Source organism: Peromyscus leucopus, chromosome 16_21 (genome assembly GCF_004664715.2).
Source record: "Peromyscus leucopus breed LL Stock chromosome 16_21, UCI_PerLeu_2.1, whole genome shotgun sequence".
Taxonomy (NCBI): domain Eukaryota; kingdom Metazoa; phylum Chordata; class Mammalia; order Rodentia; family Cricetidae; genus Peromyscus; species Peromyscus leucopus.
The window spans coordinates 44,693,025-44,720,866 of record NC_051084.1 but is presented as its reverse complement, the minus strand read 5'-3'; the positions used below and the strand labels follow the sequence as shown (position 1 = coordinate 44,720,866).

General features: G+C 43.4%; 1 protein-coding gene across 4 annotated transcripts in view; it reads left to right on the top strand.

The window, feature by feature from the left end:
• Window positions 1–27,842, top strand: part of Tgfbrap1 (transforming growth factor beta receptor associated protein 1) — a 54,103-nt gene that overhangs the window by 960 nt on the left and 25,301 nt on the right. For 2 of the 4 annotated variants that reach the window (XM_037200026.1, XM_028865810.2), the window contains exons 2-3: window positions 1,422–1,621; window positions 26,040–26,741. In XM_037200026.1, coding sequence (XP_037055921.1) covers window positions 26,054–26,741 — 688 coding nt within the window. In that variant the 5' untranslated portion in view covers window positions 1,422–1,621; window positions 26,040–26,053. Of the gene's footprint in view, window positions 1–1,421; window positions 1,622–7,909; window positions 8,021–26,039; window positions 26,742–27,842 lie in introns of those variants that run through there. The other 2 variants (XM_028865811.2, XM_028865812.2) reach the window with 2 other exon arrangements.

Sequence of the window (27,842 nt, the reverse complement as noted above, 5' to 3'; positions counted from 1 at the left end):
CCTGTAAACCCCCCCCCCCCACGCTCCTCGGACGTCAGACCCTGGAATTCATTCCCTGTAAACCCCCCCCCCCCACGCTCCTCGGACGTAATGAGCATCAAGTATTGTTCCCTGAAATGATACTTTAAACCAATCAGCTCACAAAGTGAAAAATAACAACCAGCCGAGAAAGTGGTGGCGACACAGTCACTCCTCAGAACAGCCTGGTGTATCACTAGAACGCTTGTTTCTCAGTTGAGGACAATGAGGTATAGAAAGGAATAGTTGGAGATCACAGACTCGACAGTGGCCAAGAATCAAGTCACTTGCCCCTGCGCTTACTAATAATTACCATGAAGTAACAGTTTTTGCTTTAAACGAAATATTGTAGACTTCAACTGTGTTCTAACAATTGTGAGAGAAATCTGTTCTGCTCCTCTTTTCATCAGTCATGGGAAAGAGAGCCCTTGAGTTTTGCACGTTTAAAAGTTGCACTTCATACGCGTTTTGAGCACATAGTTTGTATGCTCTATAATATATCGTTTTATTGGAAACCGTCGCATTGTCTATGAAAATATGAAGAACTAGGAGGCTGCCAAAAAAATAAAGGTGCTGGGGGAAAAAGTGAGATGTAAAATTAGGAATGAGATAAAGCTGAGAGACAACTTGCAAATTTTTGTAGTTGTTTATGTGATACTTTTGGGGGTAGAAACAAGCTCAGAGCCAAGAGGAAAATTGAAAGTTGGGTACCTAAAAAATATTCAACCCAGTGCTTTTTTTTATTTATTTATTTATTTATTTATTTATTTATTTATTTATTTATTTATTTATTTATTTATTTATTGTCTTTGGGGAGCTGATCTAAAAGAGAGCTGCCCTGACATAAGCAGTCTTAAAGCTGGGCTGAATGTTCTGAATTGGAATTAAGTGCCTTAACTTTGTAACATTACTATGCTACTCTATATTCAGATTAACTTATAGTGTCGTATAATAATGAAACCAGTATGGGTGGCATCATTATCTCCATTTCCCTCACCGGAAGGTCATCTTAGTGGCTAACATAGCTGTTCTGCAGAGACCCTGTACTCGTAGAAACCAAACCCAGTTCTCATTGCTGCAGTCACTGGGTGAGGTGATCTCTTAGCCTCACCTCCTTCTTCAGGAAACAGCTCAAGAATGATCCACATGGAGATAATACATGAGGCATATGTACTTGTGAAGAAGCTCTGAGTGATAGTAGAAAGCTATTGGTCATAGAATGCAAAAAAGGGGAGGGGGGTCAGTTTAGGAGTGGGCCAGCTATGGATTATAATAACCCCATTCCCACTGTCACAGAGAACAAGGACTTCCTCTCCCTTACAGCTTTTATCTCCGAGATGAAATTAGAATTGTCTCACAGTGTCCTAAGCACTACATCTAAAGTATGTCAAATGCCTTTCCAGTTTCTTCCACCTGGATGGTTGTAGCCGGTTGATTGACACCGTGGGAGAGATGTAACAAGAAGGCAGTGTATGGAGCAGCAAGTTTAATGGTTTAGAAATGCGGTCCCAAGCCTTTGCTGTACTTTTTATCCTTGTGGCTCTCTGGACCCATCACCCAAGCTGAAGCTTCAGACTTTTCATCTGCAAAAAAAATGTCACGGGTAAGATCTGTCTTTTTTTTTTTTTTTTTTAAACCGCTCCTGGTACCCAAAGTACTTCCTGGCTTAAAATAAATCCACTAGAACTATTCTAGGTGCATCTAAAGCAGAAACCTCAGGGAAGGATAAATTGTAGTTTGAGACGAGAGAGAGAGAGAGAGAGAGAGAGAGAACTGTAATGAGTTGAGTTTCATATGCATCCTTTCTACTTCCAAGGGAAGGAGGTTCTTGTTGACAATACCCACCTACTCCTGCCTAGGCAGAACCGCTATAGAGTGGCGCTCTAGGGAGTCTACACTTTCTCAACTGTGTGTCATCGGAGTTTATTGCTTAGGCAAGTGAGAAAGCCCCAGAATGGGAATTTTTTTTAAAAAAATTGGAATCATACTTCAGATGTCCAGGCAGAGGGGCTGCTTCAAAAAGGTTTCAAGCACAGGACAGGACAAAGCTACCAAAACCAAGCTCCAAGCCAGGAGCCAGGAATGGAAAGACCAAAAACCAGTTACCAGAGTGGAAAAAGACTACCTCAGGCTGTGAGGACCTCGTGCCTCTGGCACCTCCTCTTGACATGTGTATTTTCAATCTAGATCCAGACCAGAGGAAAATCTATCATGTTAGTGAGAATATTGTGACTATAACATGATGGGAGCTTCAAACAGAAATAAGGTTTATTTGTTAACATTCTGATTTGGTAACTCTGGAGAACAGAGATGAAGCCAAGGGGAACCAACTAAAAATGGATCTTATGTCACCCCAGTAGATGGTGACTAAGGCGAGTTCCCTGTATTTCCATTCACTCCCTCACCAGGGTCACTAGTATGCATCATGTTGTATTTAGTTGGGTCTCAATAGGTTTTTGTGGCCAGGATGATGACACATGCCTTTAATCTTAGCACTTGGGAGGCTGAGCTTGAGGCAAGTCTGGGTTACACAGTGAAACCTTGTCTCAAAGCAAAAGTAATAAGTAAAAATATTTGTAGGGTGAATAACTCAGGAGAAAAATATTTTCTAAGAACTTTGGTTATTGATTCTGTTTGCAGATAAAGTAATACTGTGGTGGTATTGTGTTCCCCAAAATATTATGCACGCTAATAAACTTATCTGGGGTCAGAGAACAGAACAGCCACAATATTAAACATAGAGGATAGGCAGTGGTAGCACATGCCTTTAATCCTAGCATTCCAGAGGCAGAAATCCCTCTGGATCTCTGTGAGTTCAAGGCCACATTGGAAACAGCCAGGCATGGTGACACACATCTTTAATCCCAAGAAGTGAGCCTTTAATTCCAGGGAGTGATGGCAGAAAACAGAAAGATATATAAGGCGTGAGGACCAGAAACTAGGAGCCTTTGACTGGTTAAGCTTTTAGGCTTTGAGCAGCACAGTTCAACTGAGATTCATTCTGGATGAGGACTCAGAAGCTTCCAGTCTGAGGAAACAGGATCAGCTGAGGAAATGGTGAGGTGAGGAAGCTGTGGCTTATTCTACTTCTCTGATCTTTCAGCATTCACCCCAATACCTGGCCTCAGGTTTGATCTTACTAGTAAGACCTTGTAAGATTCCTGCTACATAATACTTAAGATACTATACTATAAATATGTATGTATTTATTTAGTCTATGGGGTTTTTTTGCCTGCATTTATGTTTGCACACTTTATATGTACCTGGTACCCATGGAGGCCAGAATAGGGCATTGGATTTCCTGACACTGGAGTCACAGATGGTTGTAAGCTGCCATGTGAATTCTGGGAATGGGACTTGGGTCCTCTGCAAGAATGGCTAGTGTTTTTTAACTACTGAGTTGTCTTCTGAGCCACTAAAAATATGTGTTATTTCTCAAAAATATATCTAAGCTTAAGGCAAGGAGCTTCAAAATGAAGGTAACAGTTAATGCAGTACTTCACATTCTGGATTTGTGTTTTTATCTATTAGTATTTATTCCATTGTATAGTTTTGGCTTCTTTGTCAAAAATCAGGTGTTCATATGTGTGTGGATTAATGTCAGGGTCTTCAATTCCATTCCATTGGTCCGTATGTCAGTTTTTATGCCAGTACCAAGCTGTTTTTATTATTATAGCTCTATAGTAGAGTTTGAGGTAAGGGATGGTGATGCCTCCCGAAGTTGCTCTATTGTACAGGATTGTTTTAGCTATCCTGGGTTTTTGTTTTTCCATGTGAAGTTGAGTATTTTTCTTTCCAAGTCTGTGAAGAATTGTGTTGGGATTTTGATGGGGATTGCATTGAATCTGTAGATTGCTTTTGGTGAGATTGCCATTTTTACTATGTTAATTCTACCTATCTACAAGCATAGGAGATCTTTCCATTTTCTGATATCTTTTTCAATTTCTTTCGTCAGAGACTTAAAGTTCTTATCATACAGGTCCTTCACATGTTTAGTACATGTTTAGTTAGTGTTCCCCCAAGGTATTTTATGTCATTTGTGGCTATTGTAAAGGGTGATGTTCCTCTGATTTCTTTCTCTGCCCTTTTATCATTTGTATATAGGAGGGCTACTAATTTTTTTTGAGTTGATCTTGTATCCTGCCACTTTACTGAAGGAGTTTATCAGCTGTAGGAGTTCCCTGGTAGAATTTCCGGGGTCACTTATGCATACTATCATATCGTCTGCAAATAGTGAGAGTTTGACTTCCTCTTTTCCAATTTCTATCCCTTTGATCTCTTTATGTTGTCTTATTGCTCTGGCTAGAACTTCAAGTACTGTATTGAGTAAGTATGGGGAGAGTGGACAGCCTTGTCTTGTTTGGCATTGTTACTGTCTCTCACTCCTCAGAACATGGTAAGGATGCTTTTACTTACAGAAATGACTGGTTTTCCTATACCCCCAGTGTCTTAGTGTGTACGGACACATGGATGTGTACTAGGTGGCTTCCAAACACCAGAGACCTGTTTCTCACAGTACCGGAATCTGGGAGATCCAAGGTGCTGGAGAATTTGGCATTTAGTGAGCATCCATTCCACAGAGATGGTGACATCTCACTGTGTCCTCATGTGGCACATGGCAGAGGGGTAAAGAGTTCCACTTCTCTGATAATCCCACCCATCTGCTTTAGCCTAAAGGCTTTACCTCTTAATACTGTTATACCGGGGAATATATTTCCGCAGGAATTTGGGGACATAGATACATTAGGATCAAGGCACTTTTCTCACAGGTCACTTATTTTTTTTTCTCTTGGTCTTCAGCTCCCAGCACAGTGCCTGCTACACAACAAGAACTATTAAGTTTATGCTGAATGATTCTTAGGTACTTCCTACCTGAGCTCCATGGTTACTGAGCCTCTAAAGCACATTATTTTTTGTTTGATTATTTGTTTGTTTTTGTTTTTCGAGACAGGGTTTCTCTGTGTAGCTTTGTGCCTTTCCTGGAACTCGCTTTGTAGACCAGGTTGGCCTTGAACTTACAGAGATCCACCTGCCTCTGCCTCCCAAGTGCTGGGATTAAAGGCGTACACCACCACCACCACCACCACCACCACCACCATGTGCCCGGCTGCACATAATTTTTTTACTTTATGATTTGATTAGGTAGGTTTTTCTTGCACATACATTCCTAATTTAGTGGTTTTCAAAAACAGTAAGCTCCCTGAGACAGAGTCTGACTTAGCCTCTGGCATAGCACTTGGCATGAAGGAGTTGCCCAGGAAGTAGTTGATTGAGTAATAACTGAAAATTTATTTTTCTAGAGCTAACTACAAGTAATGAATATGTGTATATATCATTAAATGAGCTAATCTTATACAATAAAAGCTCTACGTTTAATGGCCCCTAGAAATGCAGCAGGTAACTGCTCCCCCTGCCTAGGACCTGCCCCTGGGGTGTGGCCTCAAGACCCTTAAGACCTAGGATGCATATAGGCATTACTCTCTCCATCATGGTTTTGGATGCTGAGATGGACCAGGCAGAACAACAGGGTGGACCATAGCTCAGCTTTCCAGGACCCTATGATAAATCTCCCATGTTGTAGAGAGTTTTTATCCCCTAATACATTTCTTGCCCTTTAAGCAGAAAAAAAAAAATCCACTATGTTTACTTTTAAAATCATAAATGTAACTTTGCTTAACCTGCTCTTTAAAAGTGATGTCCAAACTGTTAGATGTTAGCTAATCATCAACCATGTTAGATACATTCTTAAGAATGTATCCATGTTAGAATAAGAGAATATTAGCATTAAAACCCTCTGGAGTTAGTAACATTGCTGTGTGGTAAAGAGCATCTTCAACATGAACAGGTTCCCGGTTTCACCCCAGCATCACTAGTAAGTGTCTTTTAAAGATACTTTAGTGCATTAATGTTGAGCATTATATCACCCATTTTTGAAACTGGCTGAGTGCTTTCTATATGCAAGAAGACAGAACAGAGAGCTTGATAGAACTGGGGTATACAGCACAAGACAGAGGATACTCAGTTTTGGACGTGTTGGCAACTGTTGAAGCATATGAAATGTGTTGAAGCATATGAACTGTTGAAACATTATGAAATGTGTCATTTTCTTTAGTCTTCTGTCAGAACACATCTTTTCCCATCCTATAAAATATTATAGTGTTTGATATGGGCCCAGGGCTTTCATTTTAGGGGATAGTGGTGACTCAGCAGTTAAAAGTGCTTGCTGCTCTTACAGAGGACTTGAGTTTGGTTCCCAGCATCCACCTGGTTTACAGCCATCTGTAACTCCAGTACCAGATCTGAAGCCTTCTTCCAGCCTCTTCGTGCTCCTGTACTCACATGATGCACATACACACATGCAAGCAAAACACTCACACATACACAGTAAATTTAAAAAATTTATTTGAAAACCATGACACAATATAGTTTTTAAATGGACCCAACAGAAACAACGAAGAATTTAATTAGCTTATGAAGATAATCTAAGCATGTTTCATAGTCCAGGTGTTCCCTAAAGGGAGCTGTCATTTGTGATGTAGATGAATCAGTAGGTCCCAAGAACAGATATTCTAACGATAGAGCTTGCCATTTAAAAAATCCTGTGGTGAGCCTTCTCGTAAAGAAAATAATTGTTTCTGATTTACCTTTGTTTTGATAGTATGCACCTTCACTCCGTATCATCCAGAGGGGAATGTGAGAGTTGCTACACAAACTCATTAATCAATGGAACTTATTAATTTCTTTAGTTACAAACACACCGTGTTATTGAATTCTGAGTTCTTGCTCAGCTCCTTACTAGCATGAGATTCAGGACAAATCATTTACCTCTTTGCCTCAGTAATGGGGGAAAATGGGGAAATTGAAGTTTGTACCTCATAAGGGTACAACAAGGTATAAACTGCTCGACAGCGCTGAACTCAGGGTCTACAATCAGTCAGTAGAGGTCCCCTCAGAAGCTAGTCTTTGTAGGCCCTCATCCCTATGCGCCTTCCTCCTTTGAAACAAGACTACAGAATAGTATGTTGCCACTCTTGGGGTTCAGGGTGGCATCTTTCCTGCAAACTCTGGGGACAGGGCCGTGGGGGAGGGGGACCCTAAGCCACCTCAATAGTGGGTTGTCAAGTCAGGGGAAACAGTTGGAGAAACCTGGCTGGTTGGTTGGTTTATTCATTGCTGATAGCACTGATGACTCTGGAGGAGCTTCCTAACCCTTCATCAGGAAACTGGGTTTTGATTCTATACGGAAGAAGGATCCTAGGACTCTTCATCATGGTTTGGCACAAAGGAGTGGCCATTCATTGTTGGACTGCCCCAAAAGAAGTGGGTGGAATCGCCCCGGGACTCCCAGCTAGGCAGGAATAGCTTGCAAATACGCTCCTCCCCTCCGGGACTTGCATTCCATCTGGCCGGACTAGCCGGGGGCCTGGGAACGGTCAGGCCGTGCCCCCAGCTGGCACACTGCGGTCCAGGAGGCATCCCCACTCGCAGGGCGGGCCCGGGCTGTCAGTCCGTCCACCCATCTGTCCAGGAGGCATTTCTCCGAGCCTCCACCTGACCATCGCTGCCGTGTAGTAGCCGGCCATGGAGCGGCAAGCGGAGAAGACGAGGCGGCACTTCCTCCGCGCTTCCCAGGCTGGCGGCGGAGCCTCTGCCCTCCCCGGGGCGGCGGTCGGTCGGGGTCGGCGCCGCCTGCGCACTCGCCCGCCCGCGCGCGCGCTCGCTCGCCCTTCGTCCCGACCGCCGAGCCCTGACGCGGAGCCCCCAGCGGCGCACGGCGGCCTGGGCACCGGCGAGCGCCCGCCCTCCGCCGGCGCCGGGCGGCGGCCCACGTGACGGGAAGCGGCGGCGGCGGGGCCGGCAGCCCAGGAGCCGCGGCCGGAGCGGGCGGCGGGGCCCCCAGGCCGCGGGCGGCGCGGGACGGCTGCGCGGCGCTGGTGAGAAGCGAAGGGCGGCCTGAGGGAGCCGCGGGGGCGCGACCGGCCCTTGGCGAGCGGCCGCGCAGGTGCAGCGGGGCGGGAGCGGGCGGGTGCCAGCATGACTGGGCCAGGTGTGCCTGCTGGGGGCCGGCGTGCAGGCTGGGCGAACCTGGGGTGCTCACCCGCGCGGGGTCACTGTGTACACTGTGATGTGGGCGTGTGTCAGTGGAAGGCAGAGGCAAATCCGACAGACCGAGCCCTTGAACTTGGCGTTTCTGGGGGAAGAGAGAGATCAGGACCAGGAAGGACTGTGCCGGTGCGCCTCCACCCTTGGGTGGAACGGCTGGGGTGCGTGCTGTAATTGAAGTTTCCCGAGCTCTGTGGATTAGGGGTTGAAATTGGGGTTAGTCTCAGGTCTGAATTGAGAGACTGGGAGACTAGGCAGGGGAGTGTTGAAAAGAAAAGAGGAGGCCCGTGTTTGATCCCTGGTCCCAGTCTTTACCATGGGTGCACCAGGTCAGGGAGTTGCACCCCAGTGACACTTTACATCGCCTTCTGCCTGACTTCCTGTGCTGCTTGAGGCTGTCCAGTTGTCTCCTGGTCTTGCTTCTGTCAAAGGGTTGTTGGTTGAATCTCGGAGGCCGCTGCTCTGTGGCTACAACTGGGTGCTGAAGTGGAGTTCACGCCGTAGTCTGGAGCAGGTATGATTGATCACGCGTGTGCTTTGGGCAGGGCCTGCTGGGTCAGGAGGCCAGGCAGGCAGCATGGGTGTTAATGTGGTGGCAAGGGAAGACAGGAGAAGAGGTGTGAGAAGGACCCTGCTGCCCTGGAGCTGGCCTGCCTGCCTGCTGCTGACTGGAGAATATGGGCAGGCAGGCAGAGACTGGCTGCTGTGGTGTGTGCTACACTCTCATGCTGGTGGTCATGATTCTTTCTTGGTCAGCAAAGCTGAGGACTCACAGCTCCAGGGTCAGAAAGGAAGGGACATTTGGACAGCTGCTTCCTTTTCTTTTTCCTTTCCTTTCTGCTAACCAAGCAACTGCCACTTGGGTGTAAAATAAAAGGCCGCACTTGACCAGAATCCCCAAGAACCTGCCCACAGCGCCTTTCCCCAGGCCCTGGTTCTTCGCACTCCAGGGCCATGATGAGGGTGAGGCTGTGTGGGTTTAAACCCCCCTCCTGTCACTTCCTAACAGTGACCTTTGGATGCCATTTTCCTCATCAAAACGGGACTAATAGCTGGGTGTGGTGGTACCTGCATTCAGGAGATAGAGCTAGAAAGACAGGGAGTTCAAGACCATCATCAGCCATCCATGACTAGGGATCACGTTGGAGGCCAGCCTAGGTTACACGAGGCCTTGTCTTATCTCCTCCATTCACCAAGTAGGGTTAATTTCACAAAAGGTGTGTGGATTCTCATAAAGTTTTCTTGGGAGGCATCTATCACAAGTCCTGACACTTAACAGAGCTATAGTCAGTGATTGTTCACCAGTAAAAATGAGAACATAAGGCCATGCTTGCACTCTGAAAACCCATGGTTCTCTGCTCTGAGCAATTGTGGATCCCGTGGAGGCTTCACTGTGGAGTCAGGCTGTGGATTCTGGATTCCAGTTCACTGTACATGCCAAGGTGTGCATTTGCAGCTCATTGGTGAGACTTGGTGAGATCTCGGCCTTGCTTTCCCCTGCCATTCTTCCTCCCCTCATATTTGAATGGCAGCTTTTTGACCTTAGAGTTGGGGACAGAGCTGTTTACTCCTGCAGGCTTGCAGGACCGATTCAGCCTTGGCCTCAGCTCTCTAGAGACAGGGTTGGTACTGGCCTGTGCTTCCCACAGCGTCTTCTGATTGTAAAGCTGACAGAGCCTAGAGCTTGCTGTTTAGAAAGCAGCACTGGGCCCTGGGGTGGAGCTCAGTGGGTGGACTGCTAGCCGGCATGAAGGAAGCCTTGGGTTCCATCTGTAGCGTCACAGAAAGCCAGGTGCAGTGGACAAGTGAACAAGGCTGCAGTTCCTCCACTTGGGAGGGAAGCAAAAGGGGCTGGAGTTGAAGGTCTTCTTCTTTAGTTACATAGCAAGTTAGAGGGGAGCCTGGGTGACGGAAGTCCTTGTTTAAAAAAAAAAAAATCCTGCCCAAGTGAGTAGGGGCCCGGCACAAATGTAAATGAAAGGTTTTGAAAACAAACAAATAAAAACAATATGGGTATTTTTCTAGACCTGACTTGCGATTGGCATTTCTGTTTTTTACAGTTACTAACAGCCTTTTATGCTAATGTTAAAATTTTGATCCTTTATGAAAAGGAGTCAGTTTCCCTGAATGGGTTCAGCATCTTTTCATGGTCAGGATCCAGTCCTCATTAGAAAGACATTGAAGTCATCATTTGTGGCAGCCAGGTGTTTGGGTTCTGCAGAATAATCTGGCTCAGATCCTACAACTCATCCCCTCTGTGGCAAACCCGACCTGTTTTACTGTATTAAGAAAAACATGACTGCTAAGCAAATGCAAAACTCAACAACTCAGTCTGGGGCTAGCCCAAATAAGGTTGAGTGTTTCTTGCAAACACCCTTAGATGTCTTCCTGAAGACTTGAGATCAAGATGTTTCTCCATAGTCAAAGTGGCTGTTGTAGAATAAACTAAAATCCAACAAAAATAGTGTATGTAAATAAGTTAACTGCCCGATGTTTCATAGGCACGTGATAATTCTTTGTTGGTGTTGGAAGATTCTGTGGTGAGGATGGTGTTATGTGGTAAATGCCTGGGAGACCCCTGTTATCATCCCATTCCTTTCCACATTCTCTCACCCCTTGCTTCTTCAGTTATAACCATTTATGTAACTCATTTAGGATGTATATGATATATATGTGCCTAGATACACACTAGTCATACATATGTACATACCATCTGTATGGTAAGTGCCTACAGTATATGTGAATATATAGTACATGTATGTGGTGTACAAATATGTGTACACAGTCACCCTTAGTATCTATGGATTTGGGTTCCAGAATTCTCCTTGGATACCAACTCTGTGGGGCTTAAGTATTATAGAATATAAGATGCTGCAGTAGTTGGATATAGCATCTACACGTGCTATCATATGCTTTAAGTCATCTCTAGATGAACATGTTTGGTACAGACACATATAGCAGCTTTGCATGATACACATGATGTGTGTCAGATGCTTTTAATATGGGTTCCATTGAACCCCACATCCATGGGTTCAGATACGCAACCCATGAATAAGGGGACAACATATACTTCCATATTTTTATTGGCATTTGTATTAGCACAGGGAGGAGTAGTTAGACATAGACGCGTGCCAGGGTAATGTCAAGACAAATTAGAACAAAGCTGTCTCCTCCCCTCCGCCCCTTCCTCTGTCTCTCTCAGATCACTGGAACAGGCCAGTTTTCTATGACTGTCTTTTTTTTTTTGGTACCTAGTTTTTTACTTTCTCTCCTGTACTCGTTTTGATCAAGTGTTGCCTGGTTACAAGCTAATGTATTTGTTGTTAGCTTCCAGCAAATTTCAGTATTGAGTCACCCAACTGCGGTGCTCTTCAGCAAGAACAAATTATTTCAAGTAAACTTATATCCTGGTTTGATGGGAATGTGCCTCAGCAAGGCGGGTGGAGTCTTAGGATTCATCCTTGGGACCCAAAGCAGGGAGGTAAGAACCCTGCTGATCTCAGGAATCACTTCAGAACCAGTTACCACAGGACCAGTCACCTTGAAGGATCTTGTTGAAAGTTGCTGCTGTGGTCAGGAAGACTTTAGCTCAGAGGAACTGAAGCCAGTATGTTCCTCCAGTCAGTGGAACTGGGAGTATGGGGGATTAGAAGCCAACAGGGACCAGTCCCTGTGTAGCTGTGCACCGTTAAAGACGCCACAGGACGTCTCAGTTCTCTGTCATTGCCTATCTACTCAGAGATGTTGGAAGAAAGGAAGCTGGGCTTCCTGGTGCATTCAGGTCATCTCAGCACTCAGGAGACTAAAGCAATAAAAGTCTGTGTTTGAGACTAGCCTGGGCTATATGACAGATCCTGTCTCAACCAAAGAGAGAGTCCAGGCATGGTGGTGCACATTTGTAATCCCAGTACTCAAGAGGCCGAGGCAGCAGGATAAGTTTGAGTTAGAGGCCCGTGCTTTAGTTAAGATGCCTGGATTGGAGTCTCAGCTCTCCAAATACCAACCGTGGTTGATCAAGCCATCTGAACTACCCTGTCCTCTTTAGGCAGCTAGATGACAGTGTTGGGGAAACCTACAGTGGAATCCAAACCCTATATATAGATGTAGAGACACCAACTCACCCACAATCAAAAGGAGGTGGCTAATGGCTGTCCCATATTATTCCTACTGTCATCATTCATGCGGGATAGTTGAGCGCTGAGAACTTGGTCTTTCCAGAGTGTCTGCCCTTTCCCAGCCCAGTCTAAACATCTCCCATGATTGCTGCTCTCAGCTCAGACTCTAGTTCTGACCCTACCAGGTCTGCCTTTAGGCTGTAGAGATGCATCAGTGGTTAAGAGCACTTGCTGTTCTTCCAGACGACTCAGCATCAGCAACACATAAGTGCCTGTAACTCCAGCATTAGGAGATCTGATGCTCTCTTGTAGCCTCTGCATGCACCCACACACACATATACTTACACCGATAATTTTTTAATTAAAAAAAAAAGTTGATTTCCATCACCCTAGTCCAACCTAAGCCAATCCATGTAAAATAGTTCAAATGAGCAAAAGTCACAATTTTCCTCTTTTTTTGTGGGGGTGGTAGAATTAGGGAGTTAGGGTCATAGTGTGCTGCCTGCCTAGGCTTGTTTTGAACTGTTCACTTTTAATGTAACTTCATGAACTGAAAATGAACAAACATTTACCATGAAATGGGGAGAAAATAACAAGGCTAATTTTAGGTAGACTATCTTTTAAAAATGTAGATGAATTACTCTCTAGCTTGTGATAGGAGGCACCTTCAGTTATAGGGCTGTAATACTTATGCCCTGTACTGATGATGATGTTCTGTTCCTCATGTAGCTTGCCAGGGGCTCTGCAGAATTTATTTCATTTAAAAGTGTTAGGTAACTCTAGAATATTAAATATTGAGTGTGTGTTTGTTTGTTTGTTTGACCAGATGCTCAGGACACCAGGCCTGTCTTAAAGGTAGACTTCTTCTCAGTGTCTGTGTTCTGTGCTAGAGCTAGTAGTACTGTCTGCTGAAACATCTGTCTTAATAAAAGCCACTCTGTCACAGTACTCTTTCAATATATTTTTTTCTGTCCAGAGCAGGAATTGGTCTAGTTTTATAATATTAAAATCATAAAATATTATGATGTATCCGCAAACCTCTTTCTGCTTCTAGATAACCGATCTTACAGATGCTTTTATTGCATTTGTTTGTTCTCGTGCTGTGGATTTGCATTTTGTTTGTTTTTATATTGACTTCTCATGTGTGTCAGGACACACGCATGTGTGGAGGTTGGAGAATAACTCGCAGCAATAGGTTCTTTCCTTCCACCACAACTTGGGTTCCGGGATTGAACTCAGGTCATCCAACTCAGTGGCAGGTGCCCTTACTCACTGAGTCGCCTCCCTAGCCTCGCTCCCTAGCCACAGCCCAAGAGGTAAGTGGGTGGCCTTGTGAAACCTGCTGCCTCCGAAGGGGCAGACACTCACCCAATGTCGGCATCTGTCTTATTGAACAGTGTCCCACATGCTCATCTTGTCCTTCTAATAATCTAAGAGGCACTTATGGTTAATAATTTATGAGATGCCCCCTGAAGATTTCAAATACCTGTAATATTTGAAAAATGGCCCCTAAATATGGATTTAGTATAAACTAAGTACTGCATTGAGATGAACTCAGAAATTGTGAGTAGATTGCTTACATATATGATAAAAGTATATGCTTCCATGAAATGAAATTTTAAATGGAAGCCATGCAAGTTGTGAATTCTAGTAAGTTTACTGAATGGATTCCTTTTAGATTCCCAAGATTAAACTAGTGTGGGAAAGTAAATAACTTACAGATAAATATGTATCTTAAAAATGAATGTGTAAACTGGTAAGGAAGTGGATGGTTACCCCTATGACATCATGCCACTACTGCGCCAATCAGAGCACAGTATATTCATGTGTGGAAAGGTCATAATGGGGACTGGGGAGGTGGCTCAGTGGGGCAAAGCACCTGCCACACAAACATGAGGATCTGAGTTCAAGGCTGCAGAATCCACAGAAAGCCAGGCATGCTAGTGTATGTCTGTAATGCCAGTACACCTATGACAACATGGGAATTCATAGGTCAGCTAGCTTAAGAGGTGCCTTCGAGGTGCAAGGTAAAGACCAACATCTGAGGTTATCCTCTCATCTCCACATATGTGTCTTGGCATGAACATACCTGCACTCATACATGAATGTGCACATGTGTGAGTTACACACACATTCCCACAGATACACACAAAGATTTAAAAAAAGAAACAAAATGTGAAAATGAAACCCATTATATATAATTAATATGTACTAATAAAAAGCCTTAAAAATTAATGTTTAATAACATACAGAAAAATACTTTTAATCAGTAAGGATACATCAAATAGTGATAGCAACATTCAGTTTAGGAAACTGGACACTTTTGATGTTTTAGAAATCTGTCATTCACCCGCCCATTTCCATGCTCATCACCTATGGATTGATTTCCTTTTGTGAGACTCCTCATGAATGGATTCACTCTCATGCATAGCTGTAGGTCATTTTTTTTTACCCCCGCTGTACAGTTCTCTATCCTGTGGAGGAAAGCCAGGCTGTTTCCAGTTTTCCCTCATCTCAGACATAGTCAATGCTCCTCCCTTGTCCTTGTACTTGTGAACATAAAATAAATTCCGTGGGGGAATCATCAGTTTACTCAGCCATGTCAAGGGCTTCACAGAAAATGCTAGGACAGCTTCAGCAGTTTGGAATCTTCCACAGGCAATATAGTTTCCATTGTGTTCTGTTCTTATATTCACATGCAGTCATTGTGTGTTTTGTTAAATTCATGGACATAAATTAAAACCACTTGCAGTGGTAACCTGAAGCTTTGTGTCTATTGCTGCATCTTACTTACCTTTTCAGGGAAAAATCTGTGAGTAGTCTGCTTGTGCTGGTGTTTTACTAATTTCCCATGACATCCACAGACCTTTGGTCAAATATATTGTTTTTTCAGGCAGTCTCCCTGTGTAGGTTAGGCTGGCCTTGAACTCCCAAGTCTTCCTGCCTCCCCACCATATGTACTAGGATTACAGGTGTGCCTGGGGAAGTGCACATGGCATACAGGTTAGTGAATTTTGACAAGTGTGGGAGTTTGAATGAGAATGGCCTCCATAGACTCATAGACTTAGTTGGTGGAACTGTTTGGGATGGATTAAGGGGTGTATTATTGGAGGTAGGCTTTGGGGTTTTAAAAGCCCATGCCATTTCCAGTTAGTGCTCTTTCCTGCACTGCTCTCTGTCTATCTATCCCTCCCTCCCCCTGTTCCTCCCCTTCCTCCTCTCTTTCTCCCTCTCACCCCTCCTTTCCCCTTTTCCCCCTTTCCTTCCCTCCCTCCCCCTTTCTTCCTTCCCTCCCTCCCTCCCTCCTTCCCTTCCTCCCTCCCTCTCTCCCTCCCTCCCTCATGCTTTGCTCCTCACCATCACAGTCATGGACTCTAACTCTCTGAAACTATAAACCTTAAATAAACTCTTCTATAAGTTGCCTTGGTCATGGTGTTTGGCCACAGCAATAGAACAGTAACTAAGACAATGAGTCTCCACACTTTCACAACAGACCCCTTCAACAAGGTACAGACTCATCCTGTGCCCCAAAGAGTTCCTTTGGTTAATTTGCCATTGACATCCTATTCCTAAAATAAGCACTTGAGTTTAATCAGCATACATCTGTGCTGTCTAGTGTGATATTCATATAAGTGGAAATTTACAGTATGTACAGTTTTATTATTATATTTATGTTTTGTGTTTACATGTGTGCGGCACACACTTGCCTGGACACCATATGTGTAGAAGTCAGAAGATAACTTGCAGGAGTTGTGTCTCTCCTTCCACCATGCAGGACCTGAAGCATGGAATTTAATGTCTTTACCTACTGAGCCATCTCATCAGCCCCATACAGTGTTTTTGACATTTGTCCAAGTATTGTTTTCATCCGTTCATAACTAGTATTCTAGAGTTATGAATACTCTACAAATGGCTAGGCTGGGAGAAAAGCTCAGTAAGTGCTTAGGTTGAATGCAATCCCTTATGATTCTAAAACTCAGCTGTTTTCAGACTATTAAGAATAAGTCTGCTATAGGTATCTTGTGTAACTATATAGAAACATTAAGAATGTGGTGGTGGGTGCTCGTGACACATGCCTTTAATCCCAGCATTCGAGAGTCAGAGGCAGGCGGATCTCCAAGTTCAAGGCCAGCCTGGTCTACAGAGTGAGATTCAGGACAGCCAGGCCTATGCAGAGAAACTCTGTCTTGGGAGGAAAAGAAAAAAAGAGAGAGAGAGAGAAAGAGAGAGAGAGAGAGAGAGAGAGAGAGAGAGAGAGAGAGAGAGAGAGAGAGAGAGAGAGGGGAAAAGAAAATGAAAATGAAAATGAAAATGAAAATGAAAAAGAATGACCAAGCAAGGTGGTCCATGCCAGTAATTCCAGCCCTTTAAAGGTGGAGGTAGCATGATCAGGCTTTCCAGGTCATCCCCAGTTACACAGTGAATTTCAGACCCTGTCTAAAAAAAAAAAAAAAAAACAAAATAAAATGAATGGAGTAGCCAGATAATGTTTTAGCTTTGGTCAAAAGAAAAATCACCAACTAGAATCTTCAAAGGAACTAAACCAAATCCTGAGATTTGAATTTGATCTAAGTCCCCATTGACACTTGGCATCCATCTTTGCCTTCTTGTTTGTTTCCTTCTGTTTAGATAGTACTAGATTCTGATCCCAGGCCTTTATAAGTCAAACTTTTTTTTTTAAAGACAGTCTCATTTTATATATATATATAGCCTTGGTTAGCCTGGAATTTGTAGTTGGTCATTTTTTATTCTTTGCTCTTTGGCCCTTCTGGGGGCCTGCCACACAGCTCCCAAATAATCTCACACAGAGACATTTTCTTACTTATAAATGGCTAGCCTTAACTTGGCTTGTTTCTAGCCAGCTTTTCTTAAATTATCTCATTTACCTTATGCCTCTGGGCTTTTTCTGTTCTCTATTTCTGTATACCTTTCTTTACTTCTTACTCTGTGGCTTGCTGTGTAGCTGGGTGACCCCTGGAGTCCTCCTCTCCTTTCTTTTGTACCTTGATCTCGATCTCTTCCCAGATTTCTTGTATTTATTCTCTCTGCCTGCCAACCCCACCTATCCTTTCTCCTACCTTGATATTGACCGTTCAGCTCTTTATTAGATCAATCAAGTGTTTTAGACAGACTAACACAGCTTCACAGAGTTAAACAAATGCAGCATAAAAGAATGCAATACATCTTTGCATCATTAAGACAAATATGATACATCTTAAAATAATATTCCACAACAGGAACTTGTTCTGTAGACCAGGCTGGCCTCGAACTCAGAGATCTACCTGCCTCTGCTCTCCAAGTGCTGAAATTGGAGGATGTGTATTGGTGGAAGTATTGAGTCAACTCCACGTAGTTAAAAGGGAGGTTTATTTTGTGGGTAACTTACAAGTAAAGGGATAGGTTACAGGGTCCAGGAGAGGTGTAACACAGTCCAACAGTGTTCTCTGGAGAACTCTGCTCGGTCTACATCCAGTATCCAGGATCCAGGAACCAAGAGAGCCGCACATCCAGATCTCAGGTCTTAAGGGCTCCTGTCTCGGCCCCGCCTCATAGGCATGACAGCTACCGGAAGCCTCAGTGGGGGTCGTACTTCCAGGTCAAAACTGGAACAGCTACCCACTACACATGTGCACCATGATCAGCCTGGTGTCAGTCATCTTACTCATAGCTATTCTCATAGGTATGAAGTCAGCTCATGCAACTTAACCTACGTTTTTCTGGTATCTAATAATGGTGACAGTCTTTTCATGTTCTTTTTGGTCAACGATGTACCTTGTTTTGTGAAGTGTCCTCTTGAATTTTTTACTCATGTGGAAAATTAGTGTTTCTTATTTTGACTGTTGGCTTGTGGAAGTTTTATATCTTCTTGTGTGATTTGGCAGGTGTATGAACTACAGTTTTTCCTCCCAGTATGGGGCTTGACCTGCTTGTTTATATAAACCCTTTGTGTTTTTCTCTCCCTCCCTCCCTTCCATTCTTTTCTTTACTTTTTTGAGATAGATATTTTGTGGAGCTTGTCTCTTGCTCTTAGATACAAGTGGTCCTTCAGCCTTAGCCTGGCCAAGTAGACGGAACTACATTCAGTCATTCAGTACCAGGCTAGCCTTATGTCTTAGTTACACACGTCGTTTGATAGCAGTTTCTGAACTCTATTAGGTCCTGTTATTTCATGCTACAGTTTCAAGGTTGTTTGGACAATTCAAGGTCCTTGGATTTCCATGTAGAATTTAAAACTAGTTTGTCAGTTTCTGCACAAAAACAAAAACAAAAAAAATCCTGCTGAGTTTATAATTTAGGTCTTCCTTAAAGTATAGGAATAAGATTTTGTTCAGAGATTTTTTTTGGGGGGGGTGCGGGGGCAAGGTTTCTCTGCATAGGCCTGGCTGTCCTGGAACTTGCTCTGTAGAGCAGGCTGGCCTCCAACTCACAGAGATCCGCCTGGCTCTGCCTCCTGAGTGCTGGGATTAAAGGCATGTGCCACCACTGCCGGGCTTATTCAGAGATCTTGTACATCTTTGTTAGGTGATTTTTTTTCCCCTATATACTGAATACATTTTAAGATTAAAGTTTATAATTGTTATATAAGTGTAGAATGCAGATGACCTTGATATAGTTTTAATTAACAGCTTCTAAACTTTAACTAAGTCTAAGAGAATCTTCGTATACCTCCATGTAGACATTTGAGTATTAGTAGTCTTATGTTTTTTATTTCAATTTTTTATAACTTGTGTACTATTTGTTGATTTGGGTTTCTGTGGTGGTATTGTGTTCCCCAAAATATTGTACATGCTAATAAACTTATGTGGGGTCAGAGAACAGAACAGCCACAATATTAAACATAGAGGATAGGCAGTGGTAGCACATGCCTTTAATCCTAGCATTCCAGAGGCAGAAATCCCTCTGGATCTCTGTGAGTTCAAGGCCACATTGGAAACAGCTAATCCCAAGAAGTGAGCCTTTAATCCCAGGGAGTAATGGCAGATAGCAGAAAGGTATATAAGGCATGAAGACCAGGAACTAGAAGCCTTTGACTGGGTAAGCTTTTAGGCTTTGAGCAGCACAGTTCAGCTGAGACCCATTCTGGATGAGGACTCAGAGGATTCCAGTCTGAGGAAACAGGATCAGCTGAGGAATTGGCGAGGTGATGGAAGCTGTGGCTTGTTCTGCTTCTCTGATCTTCCAGCGTTCACCCCAATACCTGCCCCAAGTTTGTTTTTATTAATAAGACCTTTAAGATTGGTGCTACAGGTTTCTAGTTTCATCCTGACAAACTCCCAGTGCAACTTAGAATAGACACAGTTCGTCAGCATGCAAGGAATGCTGTAACAAACTGGGTGCTGTTTCACAGCTCTGGAGGGGCAAAACTGAGATCGAGGGTGACAGGGCCAGTTCCTCTGAGAGCTGGAGAAGCCATGCAATTCCTCTTCTGGTACCTTCCAGCATTCATTAGATTATAGATTCTGGTCTCCCCTCCCTTATTAATATCTTTCTTCTGTGTGTATATGTCTGCAGCCTGATTCCTCTATTATAGAACGTCGTCATCTTGGGTTAGGGCTTGACCTAAAGATTTCGTGTTAACCCGGTCATCTGTAACATCTTGTGTTACAGAAGGTGCAGTTCACAGGCTTTGGGGCTTAGGCCTTTAGCATTTTGAATAGGACTCCATTCATCCCACTACAGATGGTACTAACAGACATCTTTGTCTTCTTTTAAAGGAAATAGTTGTAAATTTTTGCTGTTGAGGCCTAGAGAGATGGCTCAGTGTTAAGAGCATATACTGCTCTTACAGAGGGCCTGAGTTTTGTTCCTAACACCTATGTCTGTAACTCCAGCTCAAGAGGGGATCCTATGTCCCCTGGCCTCCTCTGTGAGTACTTGCACAAATACATACAATTAGCAAAATGCATCTTTTAAAAATCTTGCTAGTGGGGACTTGTTTGTTTTAGGTAGTAGGATGATATACTGCCAGCTTTTGATATGGATGAATGTTGAATTAAGATTTTTATGCAACTATGAAAATAATGACATTTTTCTTTTTTAGTTTGTAAATGTGGAAAATTAAACCAACAGATTTTAACTTTGTGGACTTTCTTGTAAACATGCTGCCAATATAGTATTTCAATATAACCACATTTTTTTATTTTAGTTTATGTTGATTGGTTGACACAGCTGCTAAGGGACATGTTTATTTGTAAGAGTGACCTAATTTTCTGTTTTGAGAAAAACACTAATGGGCTTTACTATCAGAAACGTGCTTTATATTGGCTTTATAAAGGAGGATGTGAACCCTCTATTTTGTAATTCTCAGGAAAATTTATTACGCAGAACTACTATTATGTAATTCTCAAATGTTTAACAGAATTTACATAGAGAACCCTGGGCTTGCTTTGGGGAACACAGTGTCCATGAAGTCAGGGCATAACTGGTGCTCTGCATAACTCATAAACTCCCTCATATCTGAGCTGCTGACCTTGACTGTGTGCTATGAAGAGGAAGAAGAAAGGCCCAGGAAGCCTGCATAACTATTGTCTACAAGTCAAGAGAACAGGCATCTTTAGAAATATATGAGCAATATCAAATTCTCCAGTAGCCAACCTTAAAGAATGAATTCACCATTCTGGAGCTTAGGTTTAGGAGAGCCAAAAGCCTAAGAGATGACACGCAAAGCAGCACCAGAGATGCTAACTAAACAAGACTACTTTTGTGCTCACTAGTAGAAATAAATTAATATTTTTACATTAGAATGTTCTTTTAAAATTTTATTTTGCGCATAGGGGCACGCTGTCACAGTATGTGTGTAGAGACAGAGGACAGCTGGTGGGAGCTGATTTTCTCCTTCCACCGTGTCAGTTCTGGGGATCCAACTTGGGTCCTCAGACTTGACAACAGCATCTTTACCCAGTGAGTCATCTCTCTGGTCCTGCATTGGCATTTTCAAAGACACATTTAGATCACTAGTGGCAATATCTTTCAAAGGACAGAATGCATAATCTCAAGTTGGTAGAGAACAATGATTAAGATTGTTACTTTGAATAGTACCTTCCAGCAGTATGAAAGCCAGCCAATAGGAATGAAGCTTCCAGGTCATTACCAACATGATATCTTCATGTTCTGACTCTCAAGAGTGTGGTGTCTTCAGCAATAGGGTCTTACTGTTGAGTTCTGTAGGGTAACCAAGAGCCTTGGCAATAGCCTGTAATGTTTGGAATCTGTGAGATCTTTTGGAGTTAACAACTCCAAAAGTAGAAACACATTCCTGGCACTGAGCTTGCTTGCTTGATTATTAATTAATTAATTATTAATTAATTATCTATCTGTCTATCTATCTATCTAATCTATTTATTTAATATGTTGGTCTGTGGTGTCTAGTAGCAGCATTGTTGCCTCCTTATAAGGTAGTTCCCGTGTGTGTGTGTGTGTGTGTGTGTGTGTGTGTGTGTGTGTGTGTGCATGCTTGCGTGCATGCGTGCATGTGTGTATGGAAGTTTCTACAGTAGTAGGTAGTCCACAGTCTGGTGGAAGGCCACACATCCAAGAATATATGGGCAGTGCAAATTGGACTTGATGGGTAAAATAAAGAAAAAGAAAAGAAAGAAAGACAGACAGACACAAAGTTAAGTCAGTGGGTAGAGAACACATTGTATGAAATTCTTGAAGGACTAGTAAAAAAAGTGGTGTAAAAAACAAAGTATGGGTACTGGAGAAATGGCTCAGAGGTTAAGAGCACTGGCTGCTCTTCCAGAGGTCCTGAGTTCAATTCCCAGCAACTACATGGTGGCTCACAGCCATCTATAATGAGATCTGGTGCCCTCTTCTGGCCTGCAGACATATATGCAGGCAGAACACTGTATACATAATAAATAAATCTTTTTTTTTTTTTTTTTAAAGCAAAATATAAAGACTATTATTTTGGCCTTTAGACAGTACTCATCTATTCCCCTTGTATTTTTAGTCTTATTTCCTTCATGAGGTTGTAAGGCCCTTGGGAAGCGAGTCACCATCTTCGAGCTTTTTATTTTATTTACACACTAGGAGGAGCTGGCTGCAACTTAATGATAACACAGATGTGTGTGTGACCTAATGTTTACCTTTTTAAAATTCTTATTTCAGCTACATAAAGATATTATTTGAACTTGATCATGAGGAGAATGCTGCTACTGCTTCTAAGAATAAACTATTTTTAAGTTATGTGTTCATCTTTCACTTGCCTCCATTCATTTTTGCTTTTTATAAACTACTGTTTAACTACAAGAGCAGGCTCTCAGTAGTTGTGGTGAAACATCCCTAATAACTGCAGCACCTAGGAGTGGAAGGAGGAAGCTGGGTATTCAAGAATAGCTTGGGCTCTCAGAGACCCTTCCTCAGACAGCAACATGGAGCGGAAGGAGCGGGCTTTAATTAAAAAGATAGTATTTCTTTGTACATGAGTAATTTGCCTGCATGTATGTCTGTGCACCATGTGATGCCTGGTGCCCAGGAAGACCAGAAAAGGGCATCAGATTTCCCTGAAACTGGAGCTGTAGATAGTTGTAAGCCATCATGTGAGTGCTGGGAATTGAACCCGGGTCCTCTGGTAGAACAGCCAGTGCTCTTAACTGCTGAGCCACCTCTCCAGCCTTCTGTTTTTCTTTTTTAAATTTTATTTTATTTAAAGACCTCTACTAGGAAGTTTGCCATCAGCAAGACTTGAGCTGGCAGATGATGAAACAGTTCTTCATTTGTTTTTAAGTGCCATAGAAGTATAGCTTTTTCATAAGACACGATTGCCTTACAGTTCCTTCTCCTTCCTCTCTTCCCCGCTCACCCCCTTCATTAGACTAAACAGGAGGCATTTGACTTGGCATGTATAGTTTATCTCTATGCTGAGGGAAGACAGAGACTAGGATTATATACAACCTGCTTTATGGAGTTAAATAAGAGGAGTGTGATTGTAGGTGCCCAAAGCTTGTTTCTCTATTCTTTCCCAAAAGCATGAGATACAATTCATATTTTAAGTGGCAGAATTGCTTTATCCTGCCATTTTAAAAGACAGCCCTGATTGATCAACCAGTGAAGGAAGACATATTTTGTATTATTTCAGCTTTTACTGGCTTAGATGTCTCCAAGCCTACATTTCAATAGCTGTGGTTTACTCATTAGCATTTAAATGGAAAAGTTGTCTAGGTGGGTTCTGGTAATTCTATTTGGTCTTGACAAATACGTGGTGCCGTTTTAAAGAGAGAAAGAGTCGTATGTCCCAGAAATTACTTGCAGAGGTCTGTGTGGGTTCTTTTTCCAGCTGTCCCTGGAGCTCTGAGAAATCCTATCACCTAGAGACAGGCAGGTCTTCATGTGTGGTCTTCCCTCTTTGGCTTCCCTAGTAGCTGGGATTACAGGCTTGCATCAGGGGGCCATCTCTCTCTCTCTCTCTCTCTCTCTCTCTCTCTCTTTTTCTCCCTCCCTCTCCCTGTCCCCCCCCTCTCTGTCTCTCCCTCTCTTCCTCCCCCTCTCCCTCTTCCCCTCTTTCTCATCTCCCTTCCTCTTCCTCCCCTCTCTCTTTCCCTCCCTCCCTCCCCTCCCCCTCTCTTTCTCCCCCTCTCCCTTCCTCTCCCTCCCCCTCTCTTTCCCCCCTCCTTCCCTCCCTTCCCCTCTCCTGCTCTTCTTTTTGGTTTTGTTGTGAGACAGGGTCCTACTATGTAGCCCTGGCTGGCTCTGGACTTGTGGTGGTTCACCTCTGCCCCTCTGAACGTGTCGGAGAACAGGTGTGCACCTGCATACCCTCTGCTGGTTCTCCTTTGTTTCCCTCTGGCCTTCAGTAGAGGTCAGTGAGATAGCCATATCTGAGAACAGAGCCTGGGAGTATTTTCTTTCTTAGAGCCCAGGTTGGGAATAAAGCAGATTGAAGGGCTGAGAGCAGTGGAACCCATGAAGAAGGAGAGGAGTCAGTCTTCATGCTGACGTGAGCAGCTTCAGAGTGCTATGTGCCAGATATAAACACTACCTGAGCAGATCTATTCCACCCCAGTCTTGTGAAGTAGAGGCTGCTGCTTTTACATTCATTTCGCAGATGTGGACCAGACTGGAAAAGCTAAGTGTCTTTGTCCTGCTGTAACGGTGCTGTGACCTGGGTGATCTGTAAGTGATGGTGCTTTATTGCTCACACCTATGGAGAATGTTAAGATCAAAGGACTATCAGTCAGTGTCTGGTCGGGGTCTCTCTTCATAGAGGCACCGTTTGCTATGCCATCACACAGTAGAAGAGACTCACAGCTCTCTGCCCTCTTTGTGAAGGGCACTAAGCCCATACTCATGCTCAAGCCTTAATCTCAAAGCCATTTTTCCTCCCATTACTACTACATGGGAGATGAAGTTTGAACTCATGACCTGGGAAGAGACATTCCAACTTCATTTCAAGTGATGGAGATGGATGGGAAGAGCTTAAATATTTCCATAGTCAGTCTTCCCCTTTGGGCATTTGGGCTCGGGGAAGGGAGTCACAGTCTGATGCAAAATACCGGCCATTGCCTAAGTGGGTGAGGGGTGTGCAAAATTGTGGCACTCTAGAATAGTGAATCTCAATCTGTGGGTTGTAACCCCTATGGCAACCCTCTGTCTCCAAAAAACATTTACATTATGATTCACAACAGTAGCAAAATTATAGTTACAAAGTAGCAATGAAAATAATCTTATGGTTGGGGGTCAGCACAACATGAGGAACTGTGTTAAAGGGTCTCAGCTTTAGGAAGGTTCAGAACCACTGCTCTAGAATCTTTTGAGTGGAAAAGCATCAGAGACATTATGGGACTCCTCCCTTTCCCTGAAGTAGCTAATATCTGAGGTCTTCCAACCTTTTGGAATGCGTCAAAGAACTGGAAGTAATTTCTCATCAAGTGGTCCTATTCCATCTCTGAAAAGCTTGGTATGATAGATGCGGCTTTCTTGTGTTGGCCTGATTATGGTGTCTGCCACTTCTGTCAGCCCCTAGTCCCTCTAAGCCTATGGATCCCCTGCCTCCCAGGAATTAGGAGTTGTCCTTGGAAGCTGCCTTTCTCCTACTGAGAAGCCAAGGAAGGCCGTTTTGCAGTTCTGCAGCTTCTGACTTTGTGGAGGGTAAAACCAGAGTCTGTGCTGGAGGAGACCTTTGGAAGCCCGGGTGCTTTTCTTCCAGTGAAGCTCTCTAGTGACTGCTGTAGCAGTGACCCACTCACAGACCCACTGAACAGCTCATCTCACCACCTACAAGGTGGGAAGTTGGGGGCTCATCTTTGCTACTCAGTGTGTGCACATTTATTCCTAGACAAGTGTGGAGCTGGAACCAGCAAGCTTCCCTCACAGAGAGTACAAGGGGATTCAGAGCGTAGTGCCCACTACTCTTTTAAACACACATGCAAGTAGCTATAGACATTAAAGAAGCCTGATGAGTTCTCTAACTGCTTTTTTTTCAGAAGTGTATCCCTCATGTTGTCTGTGGATGTGTGTGTGTGTGTGTGTGTGTGTGTGTGTGTGTGTGTGTGTGTGTGAGTGAGTGAGTGGGTGTGGGTGTGGGTATGGGTGTGGGTGGGTGTTCTATCTGCAGTATGTCTCCCAGGAGAAATGGAGAAAATTCTGTGGAGCTTTCAGTTCTGTTGGGAATGAGTAGAAGGGCAAGTCATCCTAAGCATGTGTGTGCATTCTTTCCCAGGGTCCCCAGCCATCTAGTGAGGCAAGTCATGGGTGTTGGATTCTCCGTTGAAATGATGAATGGGGAATCAGTGCATCTTTATTACAGCTTGCTGTGTGTGCTTCTCCCTCCAAGTTTAACATCGTCTATCCATCTTCCCACAGAGCACCCAGTAGACATGATGAACATCAAAGCCTTCACCTTGGTCTCTGCAGTGGAGCGGGAGCTGCTGACAGGTGACAAAGAGCACATCAGCATTGAGTGTGTGGAGTGCTGTGGCAGGAATCTCTATGTCGGCACCAATGACTGCTTCATTTACCATTTCCTGCTGGAGGAGAAGGCCATGCCTACAGGGACAGCCTCCTTCATTGCCACCAAACAACTGCACAGACACTTGGGCTTCAAGAAGCCTGTGAACGAGTTGTGTGCAGCCTCAGCTCTCAATAGGCTGCTGGTGCTCTGTGACAACTCCATAACCCTGGTTAACATGCTGAACCTGGAGCCAGTCCCCTCAGGAGCCCGCATCAAAGGGGCTACAACATTTGCAGTGAACGAAAACCCTGTGAATGGAGACCCTTTCTGCGTGGAAGTGTGCATCATCTCGGTGAAGCGCAGGACCGTCCAAATGTTTCTGGTGTATGAGGACCGAGTACAGATTGTCAAGGAAGTGTCCACTCCAGAGCAGCCTCTTGCCGTGGCTGTGGATGGCTACTTCTTGTGCCTGGCCCTGACCACACAATACATCATCCTGAACTACAGCACGGGCCTTTCCCAGGACCTGTTTCCCTACTGCAGCGAGGAGAAGCCACCCATTGTCAAAAGGATAGGCAGACAGGAGTTCCTGCTGGCTGGCCCAGGAGGCCTGGGTGAGGAGGGGCTACAGCGTTGCTGTTCAGGGCACCTGCATCCTGTCTGCTGTCCTAGGGTTTCTGGGTATACCTTGCAATGGGAGGGTGAGGGTTTCTGAGGAATGCATCATTAGGTGCTGTCATTATACATTGTTAGAGTATCTGTTAGTCGTTAAGATGGCTACAACGTCACTAGGTGGCATAGTGATCACATGCAGTTCGCTGTGGACCGTATGGTTTCACTGCCTTAAAAAAATCCCTGGGCTTGACCTTGAACCCCTACCCCACCTCCTGGCAATCACTAACCTTGTTCTGCCTTCGTTCATAGTTGGCCTTGGAATGTGTAGTTAGAATCCTATGATATGTGGCCTTTCAGAGTGACTTTTACTTGACTGTGTATTCAAGACTCTTCCATGTCTGTTCATAGCTGGATAGAAGAAGAAAATGCTTGCTCCTAATGTCCTCTGCTCTAAAAAAATGAATTTTTATAATAGAAAGAATATTTATATTTAATTACATATTTATATTATATAAATTATGCAAAATATATTAGAATTAATATATCATTATAAATATAGTTGTATATAATTTACATATAATATAAATTATTAAATTATATGTTTATAGTTATTTATATATTATAAACCATATGTGTTTGTATATAATTTATATGCTATGTAAATTATTATATATAATTTATAAATTAACTAAGTATATGATTATATATTTGTGTATATGATATGTAATTATATATTAGGTACATTTATATATAATTATATATCATATGTATTATATATTAAAATATTGTTAAATAAAATAAATAAATTAGAATTAGATAAATGTATGTAATTATATATTTAGTTAATCTATAAATATGTATCAGATAGCACACATACACATATATAGGCATATGAGCATGACATAAAGAAACCAGTGCGTCTTCTCTGGCCTCCGCCCTGTCAGTCCCTAGTTGTTATTTTGAAGCAGCTCTAGATACTATAGCACTTCCTCTATAAATCATTTAATATGGTTCACAGTTACAGACACATGTGCAAATGAAAAACTGCAACGATGTGAAATACTCAAAATACTCTCAGATACATTTACACACGTTGTATT